This window comes from Camelina sativa, chromosome 12 (genome assembly GCF_030686135.1).
Source record: "Camelina sativa cultivar CO46 ecotype springtype chromosome 12, ASM3068613v1".
In the NCBI taxonomy this organism is placed as follows: Eukaryota; Viridiplantae; Streptophyta; class Magnoliopsida; order Brassicales; family Brassicaceae; genus Camelina; species Camelina sativa.
In genome coordinates this window covers 4,987,182-5,012,723 of record NC_141891.1, presented here as the reverse complement: position 1 = coordinate 5,012,723, position 25,542 = coordinate 4,987,182, and the positions used below count along the sequence as shown (strand labels likewise).

Here is a 25,542-nt window from a genome sequence, read left to right as displayed (position 1 = left end):
TGTAATTGCTTTAACATAACTGAATTGATTTACCGAATTTGTGCACACAGATGCAAGAACTAGAAGATGCTGATCAAGACTAGCCTATGCTTTTGAGGACCTAGAAATCGCTCATCTGTATTTTTAATTTTGTATTCTATGAGCTATTCAACCCAGTTCGTGAGATTTGAGTGTGATGTTTATTTGAAAGTAACGACCGTTTTAGTTTTATGATAAAACGAACTTCCTACCGTTTTTTTTGTCTTTTGAGATTGAGATGCATGTCGCTTTAAGTTGGGATATGTCACCTGACCACATTCACCAGTCACAGTAATGTATGCGATATGTTAATTGCAGTGTACTCTGACTTTGATCTATCGAAAAGAAAAACAAGAAGCTATTGTGTAGCTTGTTGTTTCTCTTTTTCCATAGATAGAATATTGTTGTCAACCAAACGGTTGAGTAGTCTGGAATTGTTTTGTGAGCTACTCAACATGCGGATGCGTGTTCCCCAAGTCATAAAGATGAATTGGTAAGCCGAGCCGCACACTAGCACATGGTTCCAAACCCCCGTTGTGAATTCACAATGCAAGAGTGAGGAGTATGTGATCTCTTGTCTGCGTGAGTAAGCTACAAAGACAACAGTCAACAGTTAGTTGGTAGTCAAACCCCACCCGACTACTAAACATACGATTTCATTGATAACCCTAGGCAACCTATATTCTCGCTCGACTCTTAATAAAACTAAAGAAAAATCTCATAAGCTTTTGATACTTTAATATTTTTATTTTGATCTAATCCCAGATTACTCTTTTCCAAGTTGGTCTGGAACCTACTGTCCTATCTTTTTTGTAAAAAATAAACTTGATTCTAACTAGCTTTAGAAAACCTTCCGTAAGCACCAATCCAGAGTAACGATTAGTCATGGATTTAAAGAGTAAATTCCAGTGCTTGGTTGCTATTGTGGCACAGTGGCAGACCACCGATCCAGCGAGTTTCGTATCTTTTTGAGAATTTCTTCACGCATAATTTCATCAGGTAGACAGATGTGCACCTACCCTCTCAAACGTTTTTGACAATATTAATTTTTTTGCCATTTGTATCGACCAGTACGTACATTTTTCATTTCCTTTTGATGTTTTAATCAATACTATGAATCGAGAATTACATTATAAGAAAACTAAACACTGAATTTACATTTTACTATACAGTAATGTCCCGTACTTTGTTACGTGCCGTGGATTGAGACCCAATAGAGATGGTTGAAAACGACATGCAAGAAGAAGACGAAGACGGCAAAGAAGTGCATATCACCATGAAGATTTGCGTTGTTTTACGTACTATATATCGAGGTATCAAAAGATTCAAGAATATCATTATACTGAAATCTCACAAACTGGTTAAATTTCTAATAGAAGACAATGGTTCAAAAATACAGACTTAGCTTGCGTATTTCTAAGTCAGGGGGGGCGACTTATTAGTGCTAATGGATCCGAAAGCAAACCTGATTGTGTTAGTCAATGAATCCATAACTAACAGAGACAAGAGGATGGGGTGTGTGTGTGTGATTTCAAACATGCCTAATTATCCATGTCAGTATTGTTTGGATGTATGCATTGTGGACGGCTGAATTGTTTTGTTCTTTCAAAGTTTATATAGCCTCTCATATATAACTATGCATTGATGAATGTTAAGTAAAATGATCAGCTTGTCAATGTGATGACTGCAAATGCAAGAATAACAATATTCTAATAAAGCATGGGAGGATATGAATGCAAATGTCCTAACAATAGTCCCTACATGAAAGAGTACTAAGACACTTGTATCGGTATGTTGAAATATGCTCCAACCAGATATTATAAGAACTCATCTCTCAATGTTTTATAAGCGCCGATAGAAGAATGGGATCTAGAAGCAGACGGTTTGTTAACAATTAGGAGTCTAAACGCTATTGCAGACATCATCACTTTAGCTATATCATACTAGTCATACCGTAATGCCGCTTTGATATTTGATGACTTCTCTAGGTCTTGCAAAGGGACGCAATTTCAGAATTCTTCTCCCCAACCAGCTCCATGAAGACTGAACTGCTGGTGCATCCCAAACGACCGGTATATTACTTTTGTGGTACCTAAGTGTAAGTATACGGAGTAACATTAAATATATAAATGAAGAAAACATTGATGCATGCGGCTTGAAATCGACTAATGTTTTATGTTTTATACATGTCAAGAGCTAGCGTTTAATATCTGTTTTTTTTTTCTAAATTACCGTGTTTATTTTCTAGTTACACCATCACTTTAGCTATATTCTATTAAAAATTTTATTCTATTAATTAAGGTTTTGCATGCAGAATTTTTTGAAATCCTAGTAAAATTAGTTACAAAATTTAGTAGAGAATAATCTATATAATAATAACAAACTGAATAAATGCGACTAACAGTTGTGTTTTTTCACTCATACCTTTTGGATATTTTCTGAAAAGTCGTGATAGATTATTAAAACAATTCTTTATGAAAAGTTACAACTATTCACTATAAAGTTGTGTTGATTGGAACATCGCACCTTTTGGAATCTATATATATTTGTCTGTTTGAACTATTTTTATTTTTTTTGTCACGACACAAAATCAACTAAAATTTCAATCTCAACGGTTTATACATTTTTCTAAATTATTTTCTAGCAATCATTCTTTTAAAAATCAAGAAATTCATCTAATTCTTAACTTAAGAAAAGATTTTTAGAATGATGAATCTATTTCGAATAAATGCCACCAAAGGTTGTGTTTTTTCAATCGTATCTTTTGGATAATCTTCCAAAAAATTTATAGAAAATTTAAATTATGTGTTTAACAAAAAGTTGCAATTGTTCATTGTAACAGTTTTTTTGTAAAGTTGCAACTGTTCATTGTAGAATTGTGCATATTCGAATATTCGTATATTTTGATATCTATATATTTGTCATTTTGAACTGTTTTTATTTTTTTTACCATGACACAAAATAATATAAAATTTCAATCTCAACAGTTTTTACAGCTCTCTAAATTATTCTCTATCATTCAATTTTTTAAAAGTAAGAAATTCCTCCAATTCTTGATTTAACAAATTTTTTTTGGAATGATGAATCTAATTTACAATTTTTAGTTCATTCTATATATAAAAAATTAATAAAAATACCTATATATAATAGCAATCCGAATAAATGCCACCAAAAGTTGTGTGTTTTTCAATCGTACTTTTTAGATAATTTTCCAAAAAAATCTGTAAAAAAAATAAATTGTGTGTTTTACACAAAGTTGCGATTTTTCATTGTAACGGGTTTTTTGTAAAATTGCAATTGTTCATTGTAGAGTTGTGTCTATTTGAATATTCGTATCTTTTGAAATCTATATATTTGTCTGTTTGAACTGTTTTCATTTTTTTTTGTCATGACACAAAATAATATAAAATTTCAATCTCCATGGTTTTTACAACTCTCTAAATTATTCTCTAGCATTCTTCTAAAAGTAAAGAGATTCCTCCAATTCTTGATTTAACAAAATATATTTGAAATGAACTTAATTTACAACTTTTAGTTAATTTTATATGTAGAGTCTTTTTCCAAGAGTTAGATGGATTATATAATGAGCTTTTGGATTTGACTTTTGAATATGGTAATAAAGTTGTCTTCTATTTAAAAGCAGTTTATATGAGTTTGTAGGTATAATCAAGTGCAGACACAACAGTTGCGATTTTTTTTGTAGTACCTTTTCGAAAAAATGTTTTTAATTGTTTTTTTTTTAAAATTCAAACGGTTGTATCTGTTCATTGTAGAGTTGTATCTTTACACTATATTTTATTTATATTTTTTCATTACAACTTTTTGTGATAATAGATGTGTCTATTTAAATAGTCATGCTTTTTGAACTCTCTTATATTTGTCTCTTCATCACTAACTAACAAGTTCGTAAAAACAAATTTTCCATTTTATGTTGAGTCTAGATAATTGAATATATTCTATAATCTAACTAAAATTTTAGAAATGATTATAGCAATAGAGAAATTTTATACAACTTAATATTGAATTTACAGTTGTGTCTATTTTTCTTAACTTTCCGTTAAAAAAATATTTTAATATTTAAAAATAATAATAACAATCTGAATAAATGAGAACAATAGTTGCGATTTTCGTAGTACTTTTTGTAACAAATTGGTTTTGTTTGTTATTTTTAAAAAACTCGAACAGTTGTATTTGTTCATTGTAGAGTTGTGTCTTTTCACTATATTTTATTCATATTTTTTCAACACAACTTTTCGTTCTAATAGGTGTGTCTATTTAAATAGTCATATCTTTTGAACTCTCTATATATTTGTCTCTTCATCAATAACTAACAAATCATTGTTCGTTGAAACAAATTTTTCATTTTATATTAAATCTAAATAATTTGAATATTAAAATCTAATATTCAATGTTATTCTATCATCTAACTAAAATTTTAGAAATGCTTATAGTTATTTAATAGAAAATTATATTACTCATTATAACCATTAGTTCAATATTCTCAGTAAGGATCACTTTGTCATAATGATTTTCTTTAATTGTAACTCTTTAGTCTTTACCATAATTCTTCACAAAAATATCTTATATTTATAATACTTTAAACAATATGTTTTGCAAAGTTGCGTCTATTCTACATAATATTTTTGTTAAGTTTTCATTTTGATGATTGTGTTTTTAGTAACAGTTTATGTAATCAAACTATTCTATTACATTCAAATAATTTCATAATGTATAATTTTAAATTTTAAATTTAAATTATTTTTTTTCTAAAATACTTCTCCGCGATATCGCGGGGGATCTGAGTCCTAGTATATATAGTGGAGTACTTACATAGTATATATATACATCAATTTACTTTAGGCAAATTAAAAACTTAAAAGATGTAGGAAGAACATATATATTATTTCACGGAAATTTCTTAAAACAAACATATTTTTGACCCAATATTAGGCGTAGATCATGTAGATCCATAAGAATATCAATGGAAGCCTTCTCCTATATATATAATTTTACAACAAAAAAAAAATCATAATTATGTTGATTCAAAAAAAAAATATAATAGTTATGGTTCACATATACATTGGTTTTCTGTTTGAACTTTGAACAAAAAGTAGGTGTATTCAACTTGACATTTTAAGTGATTTGTGTAAAATTTACAAATCCTATGTTATTCAATGATGAATTTTAAAAATTTTCTTAAAAAGTCTCTTGAAATCCACTGTTGTTGAACTAATAATTAAAAAATCTACCTTAAAATTCATTGTTATTCAAAATAGTTTGTGGATTTAGATTTTAAGGGGGGTGTATTCAACTTGACTTTTTAAGTGATTTGTGTCAAATTCATAAATTCTATGTTATTCAATCATTCATTTTAAAAATTCTTCTGAAATCTAATGTTATTCAATCATGAATTTTAAAAAGTCTCCTGAAATCCACTGTTATTGAATTAATGATTTAAAAATCTATTTTAAAATCCACTGTTATTCAAAACAGTTTGTAGATTTGGATTTTAATAATTTTTTGGGATTCTAGAGGATTTGGGAGGATTTCTTTAGTTAAAAATACTGAAATCTAAATCTCATAGTTTTAAGTGGGATTTTAAAGAAATTTTACAACAAATCATATCAACTTTTCTAAAATCATCAAATTTATTTGAAATCTCATGAAAACTGAATCACTTGAAATATTAGATTAATCATCAGGAAAACAAAGTGATTCTTAATTTAAGGCTTGCAATGAAGCTTCTACTGCTGCTGCTTGCCTTCTGCGTTCTTTCTCTATCAAGTTGTTCTTCTCATCTTAGCCTATGATTTTACAATATTTCTACTCTTAGTAGTTATTATAAATGAGAAAATATATTTTTGTATTAAACGTCGTTACCACTTTGCAGGGTGTGAAGAAAAGTTTATCCCTTATGATTACTCGGCATCAATAGAGGCAAGCAATGCTCTGTTCATTCAGTCATGTTCATTGGAAACTTTGTTTTGATTTCTTTCTTTTTTTTTTTGTCTTGGTGCAGTGTCTAGAGATCCCTAATAAACCACAATACAATGGAGGGATCATCGTGAATCCTGACCTGCAAAATGGTTCGCAGAGCTGGTCACAATTCGGAAACGCCAAAGTTGATTTCAGAGAATTCCGAGGTAATAAGTTTGTTGTTGCCACACAGAGGAATCAATCTATCGACAGCGTTTCACAGAAGGTTTATTTGGAAAAAGGAATTCTCTACACTTTCTCGGGTATAAGTAATTTTGAATTTGTGTTTCTTGGCGCACACTCTATAGAAATATCATTTCATGTATTATTATGTTGTACTTGTAGCCTGGTTACAAGTAAGCGTAGGAAACGCTCCTGTAAATGCCGTTTTTAAGAAGAATGGTGACGTTAAGTATGCCGGTTCGGTTGTTGCTGAAGCAAAATGTTGGTCCATGCTCAAAGGTGGTCTCACCGTTGATGAAACTGGTCCTGCCGATCTCTACTTCGAGGTGTGTATGTATATACAAAAGCATATTCATGGTCGTTTGCAAGGCTTCTTTTTCTCAACCTATATATATTTCCATGGTCGTCATGTGTAGAGCGCGAACACAACGGTTGAGATTTGGGTTGATAGCGTCTCTTTGCAACCTTTCACACAAGAAGAGTGGAACTCTCACCACGAGCAGAGCATTGACAAGGAAAGAAAAGGTGCCGTGAAGATCAAAGTCGTGAATGACAAGGGCGAGACGGTACCAAATGCAACCATTACCATAGAACAAAGGCGACTCTGGTTCCCATTTGGTTGCGCCGTAGAAAATAACATACTTTGGAATCAAGCATACCAAAACTGGTTCACTAAAAGATTCACCGTGACAACTTTTGGGAACGAGATGAAATGGTACAGCACAGAAAGAATAAGAGGCATAGAGGATTATACGAGTGCAGACGCGATGTTGAGATTCTTCAAGCAGCACGGAATCGCTATACGTGGGCACAATATTTTATGGGACGACCCTAAGTATCAACCTGGATGGGTGTATTCTCTGTCCGGTAACGATCTCTACAACGCCGTGAAACGTAGGGTTTTCTCGGTGGTATCGCGATACAAAGGGCAGCTTGCGGGTTGGGATGTTGTGAATGAGAATCTCCATTTCTCTTTCTTTGAGAGTAAGTTGGGTTATAAATCCTCTTATAACGCATTTTCGATGGCTCATGCCTTCGATCCAAGGACAACAATGTTCATGAATGAATACAATACATTAGAGCAACCTCAGGATCAAAGTTCTAGTCCAGCTAGGTATTTGCAAAAGCTTAGGGAGCTTCAATCTATCCGGGTTGCTGGAAACATTCCTTTAGGGATCGGTCTTGAGTCTCATTTTACCACTCCTAACATTCCGTATATGAGATCAGCTCTTGATACACTTGGTGCCACTGGTTTGCCTATTTGGCTAACTGAAGTCGACGTTGATGCGCCTGACTATGTCCGGGTAACTTAATTATATTCTCTTATCATTACTGAATTCTCATTTGTTATTTCATCCCCGTTAAAATGGAGTTTGAGCACTTCTCCCCTATTTGGTGTTTGTTTTTCTTGCAGGCCAAGTATTTCGAGCAAGTTCTAAGGGAAGGCCATGCGCATCCAAAGGTGAAAGGAATAGTGATGTGGACAGGATATTCTCCTAGAGGTTGCTACAAAATGTGCCTCACCGATGGAAACTTCAGAAACCTACCCACCGGAGACGTCGTGGACAGACTGATACGTGAATGGGGAGGGTTTCGCAGCCAAACCACAGGAGTCACTGATGCTAATGGATTTTTTGAGGCTTCACTTTTTCAGGGTGACTATGTCCTCAATATATCTCAGCCTTTCACCAAATCAAAAGCTTCTTACAACTTTACGTTGACTCCTGATGACTCCTCCTCTTCAGTGACCAAACCATCTATTTTTGTCTTACCTGTTTGAGACGCTAAGTTTACAACAACTTTGTATTTGGGTATAGTTTGATTCTCAGCGAAAAATTGTTGAAGATAGTCTGTTTTGTATTGTAGCAGCTGTGTGAGACGAAACTTCCATTTAAACATCATTGAGTTGGTTTCCATCATGATATTACTATAGTGGAATTTTATTATCAATAATACTAAACTTTCTCTAAACGTTGTTGTTTCGTATATTCTTTAAATTTCTTTGCTTAAGCCAAATCTTTTTTTCTCACACATTCTTATGTTTTGACCCAACATTAATTGTCAAAATCGCAGGAAGTTGACCAGATGCGTCTTTTCTATTTTGGAAGTGGAAAACTAATCAAATGACTTACATTGGATATATTTAGTAATCAAAGTAATGTAGTAATGACTAAATGAGGGATGACAAAGAAAAAGAAAGAAAAAAAAGACTAATTGAGTGGTCAAACTCTTTTGAAGAATGTATCGGAAATTTAATGAATCCATCTCCTTTTTTAGTGTCAAATAATAAAACAGGAACAGGTCTTTATATATGCATTTCTTTATGTATAGATTGTAAAAACATAGTCTTTTGTCTCTCAACAACACCCAATATCGAGTTAATCAGCCAAACAAGAGGTTAGCTATTCTGCGTTTCGTTCTACATAATTTATGCATTGGTATTTTACCCATATTATATATGCATACTAGATAAGCACCGCTTGATGTGCGGGTTTAAAGTTTTGTAAATAAAATAAAATTTAATAAAAATATATTAAAATTTATTATACATTATTTATAAATGTTTTTGATATAATACACTGATTTATATCCATATACAAATCTTTTATGTATTTTACCATTAAAAGTGTATTTTTTACACCTATATATATTGTATGTTACAAATTTACTATTTACCACCACCTAGAAAATGTCTATACGAACAAATTAAGCCAACTATTCTATGTCTTTTTACTTTCACTTTTGCATAGTTTCTTTAATCATTAAAATTGTTGGCTTAAAAAATATTTTGAATAAAAAATAAATTACATCATAATAGTGTATGACTAACCACAGAGAGAGTCTCGGAGATAACCTTGCGTCCAACCTCTCCTACCGTAGAGAGAATCTCGGCTCTGCCCTCCTCTTGTGTAGAGCAAACATGTTCACGTCTTTTAGCTATCTCAAAGTGGCTTGCTCCAGCAACCAATGAAACTAAAGATCCTTAACCAACGTTACAAAGTCTTTTGATAGTAACTAATGTTAAATTTCCTAATGTATTCATGAAAGTTTCTTTGACACACCATGATGTAGCCTCTATCTTCAAGCTTCTATGGATCTATCAATAACGATTTATGTTTTTCAAATCTATTTATTTTTGTTGTAGGCTTGTGTGTGATTAGTCTATTTTATCCACCCATTAGGTTGATGCCTTCTCCTTTTTATCTCCTTTTGAGATTGAACGAATGGTAACAATTATGTTTGCACAAAAAAAAAATCTATGACCAACCAATCAAGGTTGAGAAATTAGAAAAAAAATTATTTGACATAATTAATGAAATAATAGAAAATTATAAGCACGGTAATATATGAATTTCAAATAATTCAAAGATGAAAATATAAATTAAATAAAACAATCTAAAACTACTACAATAAATTTTAAAATACAGTATTAGAAAAAGAAGATGCATATATTAATTTTTCACTTTTTTGAGGTCAACATATTAATCTTAACTATTCCAAACTGAAAAAGTAGAAAGTAAAAGTATATTTTGGTTTAAAAAATATGGAAAATTTGTCTTCCCATTAAAAAAGTTTGACCAATAGAACAAAGTTGAAATAAATTATTTTGTTAGATGAATAATATGAGACCATCTATGTTTATATAGAAGTGAGTATTTACATTTTTTAGAATTAATAATTTCTGTATATTTTCTTAATTCCTTTTCTATTTTATGAGAACAATGAGCTCATTGTTTTTTTTTTATTTTAATTTTCTTCTCACTTTCTTGTAAGACGTACTATCGTTCGACGATAAGAACGCTTTCTGTTTTGTTGATCTAGTGTTATATAATATATGTTGTTATCTTGCATTTGTGTATTCATTTTTTTTATGGTACGTATCCTGCAAATTAATAGAAATAATAATAACACCGTGAGAAATTTGTTAATCTCAAAAACCTTAGTTATTATGCATAAGAAACTTTGTTAACACTTCAAAGTCAAAGATTGCGTAGTATGCATAATAAAATTGAGAAACGAAACAAAATTTAGAAAAAACGACGACGAAAACACATGGTAATATCTAGAAATCTTTTTATATAGTTGATTCGATTACACAACAAACAAATTGCCTTCGAGACTTGTTCAAGAACAATGATGTATCAAAAAAAATGTTAATAAAAAACAAAAAAGAAAATTTTACCAAAAAAAACAAAGCTAGTCAAAATTATTTTCTTTGATGGAAAAGATGTTGTCATCTATTTGCTTATATAGAGGGGTGTATTTACAATCCTTTTCCTTTTAAGATTAACAATTTTTTTTTTTAATATAATAAGATTACAATTATCTTATGCATCGTTTTATCAAGCTTGAAAACTGTGATTTTTGATCGTTAAAATTGACATGTGTCACGATCTGATGAGTTACTAACTTTGATATGTGATTTCTTATCGTTAAAATTGACATGTGTCACGATCTGATGAGTTACTAACTTAGATATTTAATCGTTAAAACTAACAAATGTCACGATTTGGTAAGTTTTTAACTTTGATCTCTGATCGTTAAAACTAACATGTATCACGATCTGGTGAGTTACTAACTTTGAGAACCAAGCTTTATATAATAAGAGATAACGAATTGTAGATGCATAAGAAAATTCGAGGGACAATAGATGATAGATGGAAGGTTTTTTTTTAATGCCGTATACATTGTGAATTAATGATATTTCTCTATTTTTTGTTTTTTGGCTGGTGGAGAGCAGTTAATTTCTCTATATTAATGACGACACAACCAGACACATACACCACAAGTGCATCCGTCATAACTCCAAAATTGTTTCACGGGGAAGCAACTTTAGGCACTAGTAATAATAATACACTAGGAGATATACAGCACATATCTTTTCTAAAAATAATAATATAATAATAATATAATAATAATAAATTTATTATTATATTTCTTTTAAAACATTATTTTGTTTGAGATAGTATTTATTTTAGTATTGTAATTGTTTGGTAAATCTTTTTTTTTTCCTAATTGTTTGGTAAATCTATATATATCTTTTTGAATACTAATTATTTTAGAATATTCTAGGTTTTAATTTATTTGATGTATAATACAGTTTTATATTGCTTGTTTGTATTATTTGCATCATTATTTTGTGAAATATTTTGAAGTAGTAATTATAATATTGTAATTATGAGTAAATCAAATTTATGAATTTATCAGCCACATAAATTTAGTTTTATCAATCCGCCAATGTGAAAAATTAAAATACACATTTTTTCTTCATAGACTGAGTAATACATATTTGATTTAAAAATTCAATATATTAATATATGCAGAAAGGTTTTTACATATTTATTAATCATAATATTATATGATAATTCAAAATAATTTGTAAATAAAATAAAAGTAACATGATAGGAGAACCATAATTTAAAATCTTTAAAAAAAATTCCAAATCTAGTTATTAAAAATAATCATAATATCTACTTGGATAGGAAATCTTGGTTTTTAAAAATTCTGATTAGTTATATATTTTAAAAAATAAATAAAAAATTTCGTCCATAATTAATTAGAAAAATAAAATATATTTTTTGAAATTAATAATTATTGAAAAGATTTTATTAGAAAATTCTGATAAAATGTTTATATTTGGTCAAAATATTTATTATCTTTATTAAATTAAGTAATTAATCTTTATTAAATATTTCTAATGGCATTTGAATGTAAATTTTTACACTTTTTAAGGTTAGTTTCATATTTGTACTTCTCAGTTAATATAGTAGGATGCATAAATTTAACGAGTCTAATAGAGTTGATCCCTTTCAGCCAAAATACACCAAATAACGACTTAAAATATGCATGAATATTTGCATTTTAACCAAAAAAAATATGGTTACAATATTTCAAGAGTTATTGTCTAGTAATTTTCGAAATCTCTTGAAAAATTGTAGCAAAAAAATGTTTTGTTAATCAAGTATCAACGAAAAGAAGAGATTACGATATAGATTCGTCAATGCATGTGTTACGTTTCATGTACCTGAAAGTTTGGATTTAGTGCTAAATATAAGCAATAGAACCAAAAACATCCTTTCGACCAATAATAATATTTTAGTGCTAAATATAAGCAATAGAACCAAAAACGTCCTTTCGACCAATAATAATATTTCTTCTGTCACGTGAGTTAAGAGAGAGTATAAAATCAATACAGGCAAATGGTTTTAATAAAATCAATATAATTAGGCTCTGATTGGAAACCACTAAAAGCGGATTTCAAAGCGTTTTTTATGAAACCCGCTTTCCCGACACCAATCACAAAGTTTTTTTATTATTTGCGTTTTTTCAAAAAAAAAAAAAAAAACCACGGATGCGGTTTTAACCTTTGAATAATGTCTTGTACCGCTCTCCCAAAGATATGCACCAAATAACCAGCGGTTTCTTAAAAACCGCGAATGTATATATTTTTTATTTTTTAGATTTTTATTATAATAATAATTAAATATTTTTTTCATCCAGAGCATCGATGGCTTTAACACTCCGGCGGTGGAGCTTCGTTAACAACAGAAAAGAAAGAGAGAAGATGGTGAAGGAGACGCACGTTCTTGAGATCGATCTCATCTCTGCGCAAGAACCGACGGGAAAGCTCCGGCGATTGCAAACCTATGCATCTGTCTGGGTTGATTCTTCAAACAAGCTACATACTTGGATCGATTGGATCGGCGCTGAGAATCCGATTTGGCGGATTACACAAGATGAGATAGATGAATTTTGAGTTTAGAAACAAAAAAAACAGATGAATTATTTTATTAAAGAGAAGAAAAACCAGAGACGGCTACAAGCAATAAACAGAGAAGAAGAAGCACAACTAGGGTTTTAATTAAGAAACACGTGAAAATATTTTCTTTCCTTTATTAAGGCTTTTTGCAAATATTTTATTTTCTGTTGTTTACGAAATAACATTATTTTCTGTGGTTTTAATTTTACAAAGCCTTAATATAGGAAAGAAAATATTTGCAAAAAGGAAAATAATATAGAAAGAAGATTTTCTTTACAAAAAATATTCACACCAACAAATTTTTTTGGTATATTTATTTCCTGTTTTTGTGTTTATGTTGTTAAAAGAAATTTGATATTTTTTTCTCTAACAAAAATTTTGATTAAAAAATAATAAGTTTGTTGAATATTTTTCCCAACAATTTTTTTTAGTCTCTTTTTAGAATATATAATATATATAATTTACAAATAATCTCCATTTTAATTAACAAATTATAGAAATCAAATTTTTTTGTTTATTAATAGAAAAATAAAAATATATAATTATGTTATTTATAAAATAAGATGAAATCCGCAAATAGTATTTCACCAATCAAACATTATTTTGTACCGCTTAATTTGCAGAAACCACACTTGTCCCGCAAATACATTTGTCCCGCATGTACCGCAGTTGAATCGTACCGCACTGTAAAACCATTTGTCCCGCACAATCAAATCCGTCGTTACCATTCGGACCTTTAGTGTATCAAAGTGACGTGAGAAACTTGTAAGGGCATCTCCACTGGAGAAATTTTTAAGGGTACTCAGCAAAAATAAATTAGTAAAAAATTTAAAAACTGAAGAAAGAGAAAGAACCGTTACTAGCAGAAGGACTTTAAGGAACGTTGCTATACTGTTATTACACACGTGTCAAACATATACCAATCGTTTCAATAAAAAATATAAAAAGAAAATTTCTATTTAAAATACTATTTTTTTTTTAAGTAACGCATATCGCTTCTAGCGATGGAGATGACCTAAGGAGAAATACAATAACAAAAATAGAAACAAAAAAATAAATAATAAAGTTTTTTTGGTGAGGTTGAAGACGGCGTGACTTTCATCAGCTGCTACAGAAGCAGCGTCCATAGTGATTAATCTATCTTTGTCCTTTGCCACTTGACGCTCTATCATGATGTCGAGATCTCCACCTACCCCAATGATTGGAGCTCCGATGTCAAGGAAACTCAGCTGTTTTTTCAGCGCTTTGGCACCACGTTTACCTCCCTCATAAACCTCCAAAACATAAGTTAAATTTGAGGTATTAGAAGATCATCACACAAAAAGACACACACACTTAAAAATGAAAAATAAAAAATCATCCTCTCACCTCAGTATTCTTTAACATTCTCTTCAGCTTTGATGGGATCTTTGAAACCTCCTCTAAGTCCACTATGAGGACGTGTCTCTTCAACGAGATGGCAAGCGTGTGAGCATTTTTTTTCTCCCGGCCTAGAGTAGCAACTAATTAACCCCGGCTATAGGCTTGAGCATCTTGGTCTTGGACCCACGACGAGGACGACATAACCCCTTCTGCTTACGCACCCAATTTCTGATCTCCTTTCCGGCAACAGCAACTGCTCCCCAAGGTAAGGCCGGACGAATCTCATTGCCATGATAGGAGAGAGAAGAGAGAGAGAAATGTGAAAAATAGAAATTGGGAAGTGAGAGAGTAAAGAGGAGATAATAACCGCCATTTATAAAAAAAACAATAAGATCTTAGCCGGTTTTGATCAAGGGGCAAAACTTTTTTAGCCCTTTGATTTTCTTTACATCACATTTTCATTTTTCTCTCTTTTGTTTACATATTAAAAAAAAATCGGTTGAATGTTAATTTGCTTTGTAAATGTGATATATATCATTGGACCGGACCCGTTCTTGATTGTTCAGGGGATATGCAAATTTATTCTATTAATTTAGGTTTTGCATGCAGATTTTTTTTAAATCCTAGTAGATATTAGTTACAAAATAATAATAATAATAATAATAATAATAATAATAATAATAATAATAATAATAATAATAATAATAATAATAATAATAATAATAATAATAATAATAATAATAATAATAATAATAATAATAATAATAATAATAATAATAATAATAATAATAATAATAATAATAATAATAATAATAATAATAATAATAATAATAATAATAATAATAATACATGCATACATTTAACGAGTCTAATAGAGTTGATCGATATCCCATTCAGCCAAAAGACACCAATTAACGACTTAAAATATGCATGAATATTTGCATTTTAACCAAGAAAAATATTATTACAATATTTCAAGTGTTATTGTCTAGTAATTTTTGAAATCTCTTGAAAAATTGTAGCAAAAAAATGTTTTGTTAATCAAGTATCAACGAAAAGAAGAGATTACAATATAGATTCGTCAATGCATGCGTTACGTTTCATGTACCTGAAAGATTGGATTTGGTGCTAAATATGAGCAAAAAAAAAAAAAATCAAAAACGTCTTTTCGACCAATAATAATATTTCTTGTGTCACGTGAGTTAAGAGAGAGTATAAAATCAATACAGGCAAATGGTTTTAATAAAATCAACAGTAAAACCTCTATAAATTAATAAGGTCGGAACCATGAAATTTTATTAATTTATAGAGGTTTTAATTTATCGATAAATTAATAATTATTAATTTATCAATTTATTAATTTATGAAGGGATTTTTAATTTTCATAATTTTGAAAATTTTATATTACAATAAGATACTTTTGTTATCATTCATATTTTCAAAGTATTTTTTAATTTATAATCTAGACTATTGTAATTGCTAAGTTTAGAGTTTAGGTAAAAATGATACATGTTAGAAGTTTAGAGTTTAGAAGAAATTGCTACTAGTATCATTCATGGTAATGATGAAGTGAAAGAAGATATTGCGGTAATTTTAGAACCAATTACATGTAAAGAAGCAATTATCGCATTTAGGACTTTCCATAATTTTTGGATGCGATTTGAAAAAACGACAATGTAAAAGATTAGAGATGAGCTCCAATAAAAATGCAAATTCAAGAATATACAATCAACAATAAAGTCATATTTCACTAGATTTTCTTATATAAATACTATTTGATTATTAATTTATGTTACTGATGGGACTGTATTTTTACATAAAATTTCCAAAAAAATTATTATCTTATTAATTTATCAAAATGTGTCATTTTTTATACCGATCCAATTCAAGACCGGAAGAATTTATTAATTTATAATAAGTATTAATTTAAAGAATATTAATTTATAGAAGTTCTACTGTAATTAGTGTATCAAGGTGACGTGGGAAACTTGTAAGGAGAAATACAATAACAAAAATAGAAAAAAAAAAAAAATAATAAAGTTTTTGGACCGTTCGCTTTTTAAAACCATATCCAACGCCTAGAAGAATTTGGCACTGTCAGTGTCACAAATATTTTTCCAGATAACCGTTTTTCACCTTGATCTATAGACCTATATATATAGCTCATGGTGATTTAAGAGATAAGGACCGTCATGTGGCCAAAACCAAGGATGGCGATTTTCGAATTTCACGTTGATCTCTTGAACACCCTTGAACTCTAATCCCATAAAACTCATCTTCTCAAGTTGTATCGATGCTTTGCGCCCATGAACCTATAATTAAGAGAAAAATATTATCATGAATCTATTTGTTAAATTTTTACCTAATTGCTGATCTTCAAAGTTTTTTTGTTTATTTTTTCAATAGATCAAAAAAGTCGACTACATTGCAATTGACAGCTCCTTTTGTCGCATACATTAATGTGATTGTGAATGTGGTTGGTTCGTTTTGCTTTCAAGATCTCATAAAACTACATTATGCATCCCATCTCAATGAAAAGGAACACGGCAGGAAGTTCGTTTTACTTTCAATGTCTCATAAAAACATCACACTCAAATCTCACGAACATGGGTTGAATAGTAGCTCATAGAATACAAGATTAAAAAATACAGAGACGATCGATTTCTAAGTCCTCAAAAGCATAAACTAGTCTTGATCAGCATCTTCAAGTTCTTCATCTTCTGGCACACCTCGGACATACAAGACATTGTTGCATCTGTGTGTAAAAATTAGGAAAATATTAATTCAAACAGAGCCGTAAAAATTTTAATGCAAGCAATTTACAAAACTGATAAAGAGGCGTGGGTCTAGTAGTAATGGCTAAGTCCAATTCTTCACATTTTCGCTGGAAACATAAAACTGAATTTTTGAAGGAGACAATTAAGTAAAAGATAATGAGGTATTAATATATATTTACCGGATCAAGATCTCTCCAAGGTTTCCTGTCAATTGCCCGTCGATGTATTCCTCAGTGTTTCCCAGCTGCAAAAACAAAGTTTGGAAAATCTCAATGGCTACAATGAAATGAAATGATGATCTATGTATCTATTATACGTATGTGGGTTATATATATATATATATCATTAATAGATTGCAGCCTTCCTCTAAAACTTTTACAATAGAAGACACATTAAGCAGGTGGTTTTTGACAAATATAACATCAACCTCTGTTTAAAAAGTACAGAGATCAAATTATAAAACTTAAAAGAATTGAAGATAGGAGCAAAGACCGCACCTGCAAGTTCATGTAGGAGTCAACAGAGGCGAGGAAACCTGTCAAAGTAACAACAGATTCAGGGAAGACTATATAAACAAGATATAAAAGCTCTGATTAACCAAAAACTGTAAAAAAATTCAGCACACTAGAGGAAAAATATATAGATGATACCTTTGTATTCCATTCCCCATTTAAGCTTAACGATAACAGTCTTGCCAGTCAAGTTGTTCAAGAATGGTTTCGGGTTAACTGGAATGGTCTGCAAAAACACAAAAACAAACATGGATCATCATCATCAAAACACTATCCCAATGAACTCGAAGCATCTCAAAGTATCAGAATGGAATGAAACTATGCAGTGACTATATACTCTTAATAACATGTAAAACAATGGTAACAAGTATAGTATTGGAGTCAATTTACAAAACCAGGATCTTCAAAAATACCATTCGAATGAACTCAAAGCAACTCAAGTGATTATACTCTTTAACTACATACTATAACACAACGGCACAAAGTATAGAGAGTCAATTACAAAACCAGGATTCACAAATTCGCAATCGTGTCCACTAAAACCAAACCCATCGATTAGTATTTACTTCTAATTAGATAAATCTATACGAACGAGGAGGATGAATCGACGAAAACGGAGCTGTAAGAGCTCAAAACACCGAATTTTTCAGATTACGAAAGCCCTAAAACTACTAAACAAGTGGAATTCCTAAATTTTGAGCTCAACGAAGAAAGAAACAATCAATCGAAGCTCGAAATTAGCGACGGGGGGAAGAAGAAAGAGATGGGAACTTACAGCCATGATTTAGCGGTACGAAGCGACGAGACGAGATGAAACGAAAGATTTGCGAAGCTGAAAAAAAATCGCTACTTGTGTGGTTTCCTTCTTCGATCTATTGATTGATTAGGGTTTATGGTTTCCAGATTCGTTGCTACACAACTAAACAAAAAAAAAAGATCGGCGCCTCAAAAAGTTTTTGACAAGGCCCAATTTTAATTTATTACGGCCCATTAGTAACCCATATTCAAAAGAGAGTTGATTAAGAATTTAAGATTATGAGTTAGTGCCGAAAATTTATATGATTAATGACATATTGTCCATATATTATACAGTCAACCATTCCTAATTTTCCGATAAGTGTGATTAAAGTGCCGTTTTCCCTTCCAGCGATCCCAACACAAAATACTCAATTGTCTCAGTCCTAAATATTTTGGACTCACTTGCTCATGTAATCATGTTTTTCGTAGTATATGACTATAATTAAACCTAAAAATATTTGAAAGTATAATCTGGATTGTCGAAAATGATTTATGAGTTCTGAATTTGCATTTAACAGTGTTTTAAGTCACGCTTACCTTTCCTTTATGCGATTGGACGTGAACAGAAAAGAAAAAAAAAGGTCCACTGATCTTTTATTATGATCAAATTTCGTCAGCTTACCTTATAAAAATAATAGCTGGCTTTCTTCTTTCTGACCATCCAATATTCCAATTCCATAGTTTAAATTATGTATATAACATTCCATTAGAATTGTATAATTATTAGATTTAACTTAAAACGTGCGTTAATCACATGTATATGATATTTGACAAAAGGATTGGGTGAACCACCCATCAAATTCCTTTTTATTGTATTGGATCACCTAGTGCAATGTATTTGTCAAATTTTTAGGCCATTTACTTAAATCAATATATAAAGAATAGTATCTTTTTTACTGTGATAATGGAAACGCTTATACATTCAGCATGCTAATAGAAAAAAAGTTATCCACATCATGGTTTTTATATGTTTGAACAAAATAAAAATGACCTTTTTAAGTGTGAACTCCGAAGTCATTCATCCAACTTTTTGCGTTTAAAGGTAAAATAGTAACATTGCACCCGCAAGAAATGTTATAAAAAAGGTAAACAAATCAAACTTTGTGATCAAGCAATGTGAATAGACTAACTTAATTATGACTTATGCCTTGCAGAGTAAGTTGATGTAAGTTGAAAAAAATATGAGATACAAAGTGGAGCCTGTGGCTCTTATTGCTTTCCTTTAGTGTTGTTCTTAAACAATTCAATTCCATTCATCATCACTTTTGTTCTTAAAAACAATTCAATTCCATTCATCATCACTACTCTTCCACTTCATCGATTTCGTATACCAAAACTAGATTAATTTGTGAAAGTATCCAAAACTATAGTGTAAAATCATCGTGTTAACCCCTACTTGTAATAACGGAAACGAATATTTAGTGTAAGCCCGAAAAAGTCATTTTCCGCTGACCTCAGTTACACGCAACAATTCTTACCTCAGCACTTGTTTTGTATTTTTAGTTTGTCTGAATGTATTAGTCTTTCTCTTAATTGTCTCGACTAGCTTCACAAATAGTATGCTTCATACGGTTTAGTTTATTTGTGGAAGCTTTCTTATTGTTTTCTTCCTTTTTCCTTTTAATATAAAATTAATTGAATTCCTACTTTACAAATATATCAAATGAGAATTGTTTCAATATTTTTATAGTTTGTGTTCCCTAATTATTTTTACTGAAACAGACGTGTTGGCAGGTCGATCATATATGTATAATATGATTGTTTGTATGTAATACATGAATAACACATGACTTTTTAGTATTATAAATTAATGGAATGGAATGTACTTAATGTATTATATAAGTTATTTTGGTCAAAACATCGAATGTGATATTCGAAGTTGTATACTAATTCGAGTCTATATTTTATACAAAACATCGGTTAGCTTTTGTCCAAGTCTTTTTAATTTAATGGTTGAGTGTATAGTTTTATGCAAATTTTCGTGATCGTGGTATGTATTTTTTTTGGTGTGCAAGGCATATTGTCATTTCAACCAAAATTTTACATCATGGAGAAATTTTAAACTTCCTTTTTTCAAACATTATTAATTGTGTTTGAAGAATTCTATATCTATCATTCTTGACCCGGCTTTTATATAACTCAATTTAATTTCTGTGATGAAAATATAGCATAAAGTCGGAAAATATTCATGAATAAATGATCAATGATATATGAAGACTAGCTAGAGTTACTATTCTTATACGTTATGAGAATGATATTACCTATATATACATGCTATATGTTTTCCCTATACAATGCATATATGTTGTTGTTAAAACAATAAGATTGTTAAAACACCAAAATATTCATGTTGCTTAAGAAATGTATACATGCTATATGTTGTTGTTAAAACAATAAGATTGTAATAATTACCACCATCATATATGTAATATTTCATATATAGAACTGATATAATATTTTGAAAGACGATGAGAAATTTGGCAAACACAAAACTTGGAGCGGGTCAAAAATCTACAAATATATGCATTGTATAGGGAAAACACCAAAAGAAGTCTAACCCGTTAAGTTAAACAATATAGTTTCCACTTTCAGTTGTAAAAGTATTTGACCCTTCTAGAAGGCCATGTATATATATGTATGATGACAAAAACTTAATACTTACTTTCAATATCTTCATTGTCTTTCTCTCTCTCTCTCCCTGAAAGACATGGATACTTCAAAAAACACTAATCTCCAAAACCCTACTAAACTCACAAAACCATTTCAATATCATCAAGAAGAAGAAAAGGAAGAAGCATTATCTCTCCGAGATCTTCCCCTCAGCGCTGAAAACATCAATCCCACCGCCACACCAATCACCACCGAAGACCACCGTGAACCATCGACCGAGCTTTTTGAGTTTCTTACCTCAACCTCCTACGACGTTTCTCCGGCAGAAAACATAATCTTCGGCGGCAAACTCATCCCTCTAAACTACAAAAATGCCCTCTTTTCGCCTCCTGAACACATTAGCCCTCGAATTCGCACACGGTCCGAGTCCTTATCCGCTATACAAGGCCATAAGCTTAACCGTCCCGGTAGTAATACCGTGGCACGTCTTGACAATGCCGGACCTATGAGGATAAGCCGTTCGTTAGATTATCGCAAGCTCTCACGTGGCCCAAACACCGTACATTCTCCACCGAAAAGTACTTCTCCGACCAAAAACACAGCGAAACCGGAGACGGCGTCCTCTGGAAGTGGAAAAAGTGTAAGACCAAGGAGATGGTACGTGATCATGTTTGGAATGGTTAAGTTCCCACCGGAGATTGAACTCAAGGATATCAAGAACCGTCAGAGTCGCCGGAACATTCCACCGGTTATATTTCCGTCACCTACTAACCGGAAATCTCGTAGATCTCGATCACCGTCACCGTCACCTTCTTGGAGGTTACTCAACGCTTTAAGTTGCAAGGAGCCTACAAACGTGGCTGCTACGGCGCCGTTTTGGGTGCCACATCCTTAAATTATTACTATATTATCCCTACTAAAAATTGCTTTGCTGTTGATTTAGAAAGGACAGGATCGTTATTTAGTATTAAGTTTCATCGATATTCTAATGTATTTTTGTGAAAGAATGTCGATTATTGTAATTTATTTGGTGAATCGATAATAGTTTGGAGTTTGGAGTTTGGAGTTTGGAGTCTTTGGACCATAAACATATCCGTCGTCACAACTTTTTCTTTTTCTTTATGATTTCTTTTTTGTTGTTGTTGTTTTTTTATGTTCAGCTCATTTGTTTGAATATTCCAAAGCATATTTGTTACATACGAGTACGTTTGTTATTTTTGAAAATTAATTGGTTAGGTGAGGAATGAATGAATGATGATCGAAAGAGGCACGAGAAGGATATGAAAAATATTTATGACTTTACTTTTTCCTATGGGACTTGTCGATTTTATATGATTTAGACAGGAAGTTATTATAGCTTCTTCTTTTTTGTAGCATTTATTTGTGTTTTGAATTTCATGGTTGATAATTGGTATGAGATCAAATTCCATCTCAAGAGACTGTGACATGCACCTTTCTTTTTGTCCAAAGATTTCTAGATTTATAATCATTATACTTTTTTTTGCTTTCTTTACAAATCAATTTCACCATATTCATGTGTCTATATAGTGTACAACTTTATTAAGATTTTTATTGAGTTTATACTTACGATACGTGAAGATTTTTTTTTCTTGATTTCAGAGTTCTTAATAATAATGTGTATTGACAGTATTGTTGTTGTCCGGATTGTTTTCACTAGAATTGACTTTAAATTGATGATACGTTTGAGCTGTGACATTTAAGATTTGAACGTAGTGATGAAAGAAATTGACACGTCAACTACAATGAGCATTTTTTTAAAAATATAAGGTAAGAAGACAACAACAATGATTTCGAACAAAAAGACTTGTGAAGTAAGTGAAAGGGGACAAAAGAATGTTTTTGTTCCAAAATAATATCTGAGAGACAAACAAACACTGGAGATATCATTGAACACAACACGCATTTTTGGTTTTCTACAGGTACACGTCTAAACCGTAGCTTCAAGTTTTATAGATTGTATCTTACAAATTTACATTTCCCCTATATGCTCCCTGTGGATAAAAGAGAGTAATAAAGCAGACTTGTCCTTCTTTGAATCTTTGTGACAAAGCTTTATTTAACCCTCTCTTCCTTCTTGAGGGATGTTGAATCAATCATGTAGCATCATCTAACGTGTGTAACCAAATACGCAAGAATCTGTGATACAAAACCTGCAAGATCCACGAGAAGGATGTAACGTTTAATATAAAGATTGTTTTTGAAAAACTTGGAGTTATAATTTTTAGATTCTGAAATATCATTCACCTGTCAATTTTTCTTGAGAGTATTTCCGAAACCATGGTTTAGGTTCTCAAGATGAATAAACTCGAAACGGTACTGCAAGGGAGGAAAAGAAAGGAAACTGATTCTGTTAAAAGAGACTGTGATGGAAACAATAGTGTGGCATAACTCATGAGAATCAAGAGAAGAGGGACTCACTCAGAAGAAACAAGATTAGCATTAAGGAAAGAATGAGCTGAATCGGGCGGCTAAACGGAACACGAAACCGTCTTTGATAAAGACTGACTCTGTCAATGAGCTGCACAATAAGAAACAAACAGCTAAGACTTTATGATATGATACAGTCGTATAGAGATGATCTAATCACGGAAGCTTACCTGGTTATAATCACGACATCTCTGCAGCCAAAACAGAGGTTTGGTTCCTTTTTCTTTAGGAGTGGCTTCAATCTGTGACAAAAACCTCTTCCTCTCTTCTTCTTTTGCGTTACCAGTAACGTTAATCCTCAACGCACTGATATTAGGTACATTTGGTGAACTCCAAGTTCTTCTTGTACCAGCTTTTTTATCTGCTTGCACACGGATTATATCATCACCACTTTCAGGACTTCCTCTCTCGTCAATGTCTATCACACAGTCTCTTCTACCATTCATCTCAGCCATAGAACTCGTTGATGAATCTCTCAAGTTGATGCTATCACTGTTTAAACTATCTGACGTCTGAGAAGATCCAGATAGAAACATAGCAAGATCATCACGCTCTTCTTTGTTAAGATCAACCCAACGCAAAGGTTGTTGTTTCCCATTCTCGCTTAACGCTTCTTGCAGAGAAGATTCTACTCGATAAATCTGGTTTTCAATAGCGGTAACAAACTGTTTATGCCTAGTTAACGTAGTGTCATCTCGACAGTTTCCATGGCTTAACCTCACTGCCCTCTCAAACTCTTCCAACTGAGAACCAAAATCACAAAACTTGAAAGAACTTTCACAAACAACATACTCATGATGTACCATGAAAGAACATTAATTTAAATATACCTGACATTTAGCAGTGCTCAAAGCTGCTTGGAGTTCTTTGCAGAGCTCGTCTGAATCTACAGATACTCGAGGAGGACCTTGTCTCTTCTCTTTAATCCACAACCTATACGCAGACTCCATTCTGGAAAAAGGATAAAACTTTGCAAATTAGATATCTCAATTCTTCACCAAAGTCATCACTTAGATCATGCTAGAAGAGCCAACCAATCACAAGAAGAAGAAAAAACGAATTACAAGAAACAGAGGAGAGAAGCATCAAACTCAAAAACCCCTATTTCTTCTCAATTAAAATTCCGATTTTACAGACTACACGAAAAAATTAAGAAGAAACAAGTTGAGATTGAAACATTACATATCAGCAGATTCTTGAACCTCTTCAGCTGCGGAGAAAAAGACATCTTTTTGCCATAGATCGAAACTATTAGCTACCATCATCTCTCCCACACCAAAACCCCCTCTCTCTCAATTAAGACCAAACCAATCTGCAAAATCTTCGTCGGAATATATTCTCTCCGATTAAAATCCAAATTAATAGATTCTCTGCTCCCCCTTCTCTTCCCTTCTTCCTCCTCTTTTGCTTCTGCAGGAAAGAAGGAATTTTTATTTTCCCAAGCTTTACGTTTTTTTTTTTTATTAATTCTTTTTTTTTTGCTTCTTCACAAACAATAAAGAGGCCTCCACTAATCCACCTTATTTTCATACGTGGCATACCGCTAATGGAAAAGAATATATGTTAAGATGGTCTTAGCCGCAGGAGATTACTGCGAAGAACAAAGAAAAACATCAAGAATGTCGCGTGTTGTTGTTGTTGGGCCGCAACATCAACTCTGTTCGCCAACTCATTATTATTTAATTACTACTTTTAAACAAGTCAAATGCTAATGAGTCATGACTCGTTTTTTTTTTGTCTATATATTTAATTTAACTAATTAAATAACTCAACTGTAATTTAATTTGATTTAAGTAATGAAATAGTTGTTTAGAGTGGCATATGTAACGCATGGTTAAACTAATTAATTGACATTAACAAATTTCCAAAAAATCAAACTTAGAATCATCACTATTAATTCTCACCTGTCAGAAAAAAAAAAAAAATCACAATCTTAATTTTGGTGGTTTCAGTCCTCTTACATTTCGCTAGGAGTTAGTCGGGCGATTCTCGATCAAGAAGATTCGAGATCACCTCTGTAAAATTTTTTTTTGTAAGGTGTGGGGTTTCGGAATGGAACAACAGATCAAGAAGGTTTGAGGTCGGCTGGAATTTGGAG

General features: G+C 31.4%; 4 protein-coding genes and 1 long non-coding RNA gene across 5 annotated transcripts; 2 read left to right on the top strand and 3 right to left on the bottom strand.

Moving 5' to 3' along the window:
* Window positions 1-5,504: 5,504 nt before the first annotated feature.
* On the top strand, window positions 5,505-8,148 carry LOC104733204 (endo-1,4-beta-xylanase 5-like). Its single transcript, XM_087478108.1, has 6 exons — window positions 5,505-5,802; window positions 5,909-5,955; window positions 6,038-6,257; window positions 6,340-6,503; window positions 6,594-7,481; window positions 7,592-8,148. Exons 1-6 carry the CDS (start codon window positions 5,754-5,756, stop codon window positions 7,955-7,957), a joined length of 1,734 nt encoding a protein of 577 aa, XP_087334234.1. The 5' UTR covers window positions 5,505-5,753; the 3' UTR covers window positions 7,958-8,148.
* Window positions 8,149-13,770: 5,622 nt separating this feature from the next.
* On the bottom strand, window positions 13,771-14,641 carry LOC147930184 (uncharacterized). Its single transcript, XR_015574068.1, has 2 exons — window positions 14,306-14,641; window positions 13,771-14,211 (listed from the first exon to the last, which is right to left on the bottom strand). It is a non-coding gene; the product is annotated as an uncharacterized LOC147930184 (long non-coding RNA).
* A 2,190-nt stretch (window positions 14,642-16,831) lies between these two features.
* LOC104730296 (putative small nuclear ribonucleoprotein F) lies at window positions 16,832-18,535 on the bottom strand. Its single transcript, XM_010449448.3, has 5 exons — window positions 18,364-18,535; window positions 17,727-17,814; window positions 17,574-17,611; window positions 17,256-17,320; window positions 16,832-17,054 (listed from the first exon to the last, which is right to left on the bottom strand). The coding sequence occupies exons 1-5, from the start codon at window positions 18,367-18,369 to the stop codon at window positions 16,985-16,987; spliced, it is 267 nt and encodes an 88-aa protein (XP_010447750.1). The 5' UTR covers window positions 18,370-18,535; the 3' UTR covers window positions 16,832-16,984.
* Window positions 18,536-21,039: 2,504 nt separating this feature from the next.
* Window positions 21,040-22,061, top strand: LOC104730295 (uncharacterized). Its single transcript, XM_010449446.3, has one exon. It carries the CDS (start codon window positions 21,094-21,096, stop codon window positions 21,889-21,891), a length of 798 nt encoding a protein of 265 aa, XP_010447748.1. The 5' UTR covers window positions 21,040-21,093; the 3' UTR covers window positions 21,892-22,061.
* Window positions 22,062-22,874: 813 nt separating this feature from the next.
* LOC104730294 (uncharacterized) lies at window positions 22,875-24,989 on the bottom strand. The gene is made up of 6 exons (XM_010449445.2): window positions 24,627-24,989; window positions 24,275-24,395; window positions 23,615-24,187; window positions 23,436-23,535; window positions 23,262-23,333; window positions 22,875-23,167 (listed from the first exon to the last, which is right to left on the bottom strand). The coding sequence occupies exons 1-5, from the start codon at window positions 24,707-24,709 to the stop codon at window positions 23,308-23,310; spliced, it is 903 nt and encodes a 300-aa protein (XP_010447747.2). The 5' UTR covers window positions 24,710-24,989; the 3' UTR covers window positions 22,875-23,167; window positions 23,262-23,307.
* Window positions 24,990-25,542: the final 553 nt, after the last annotated feature.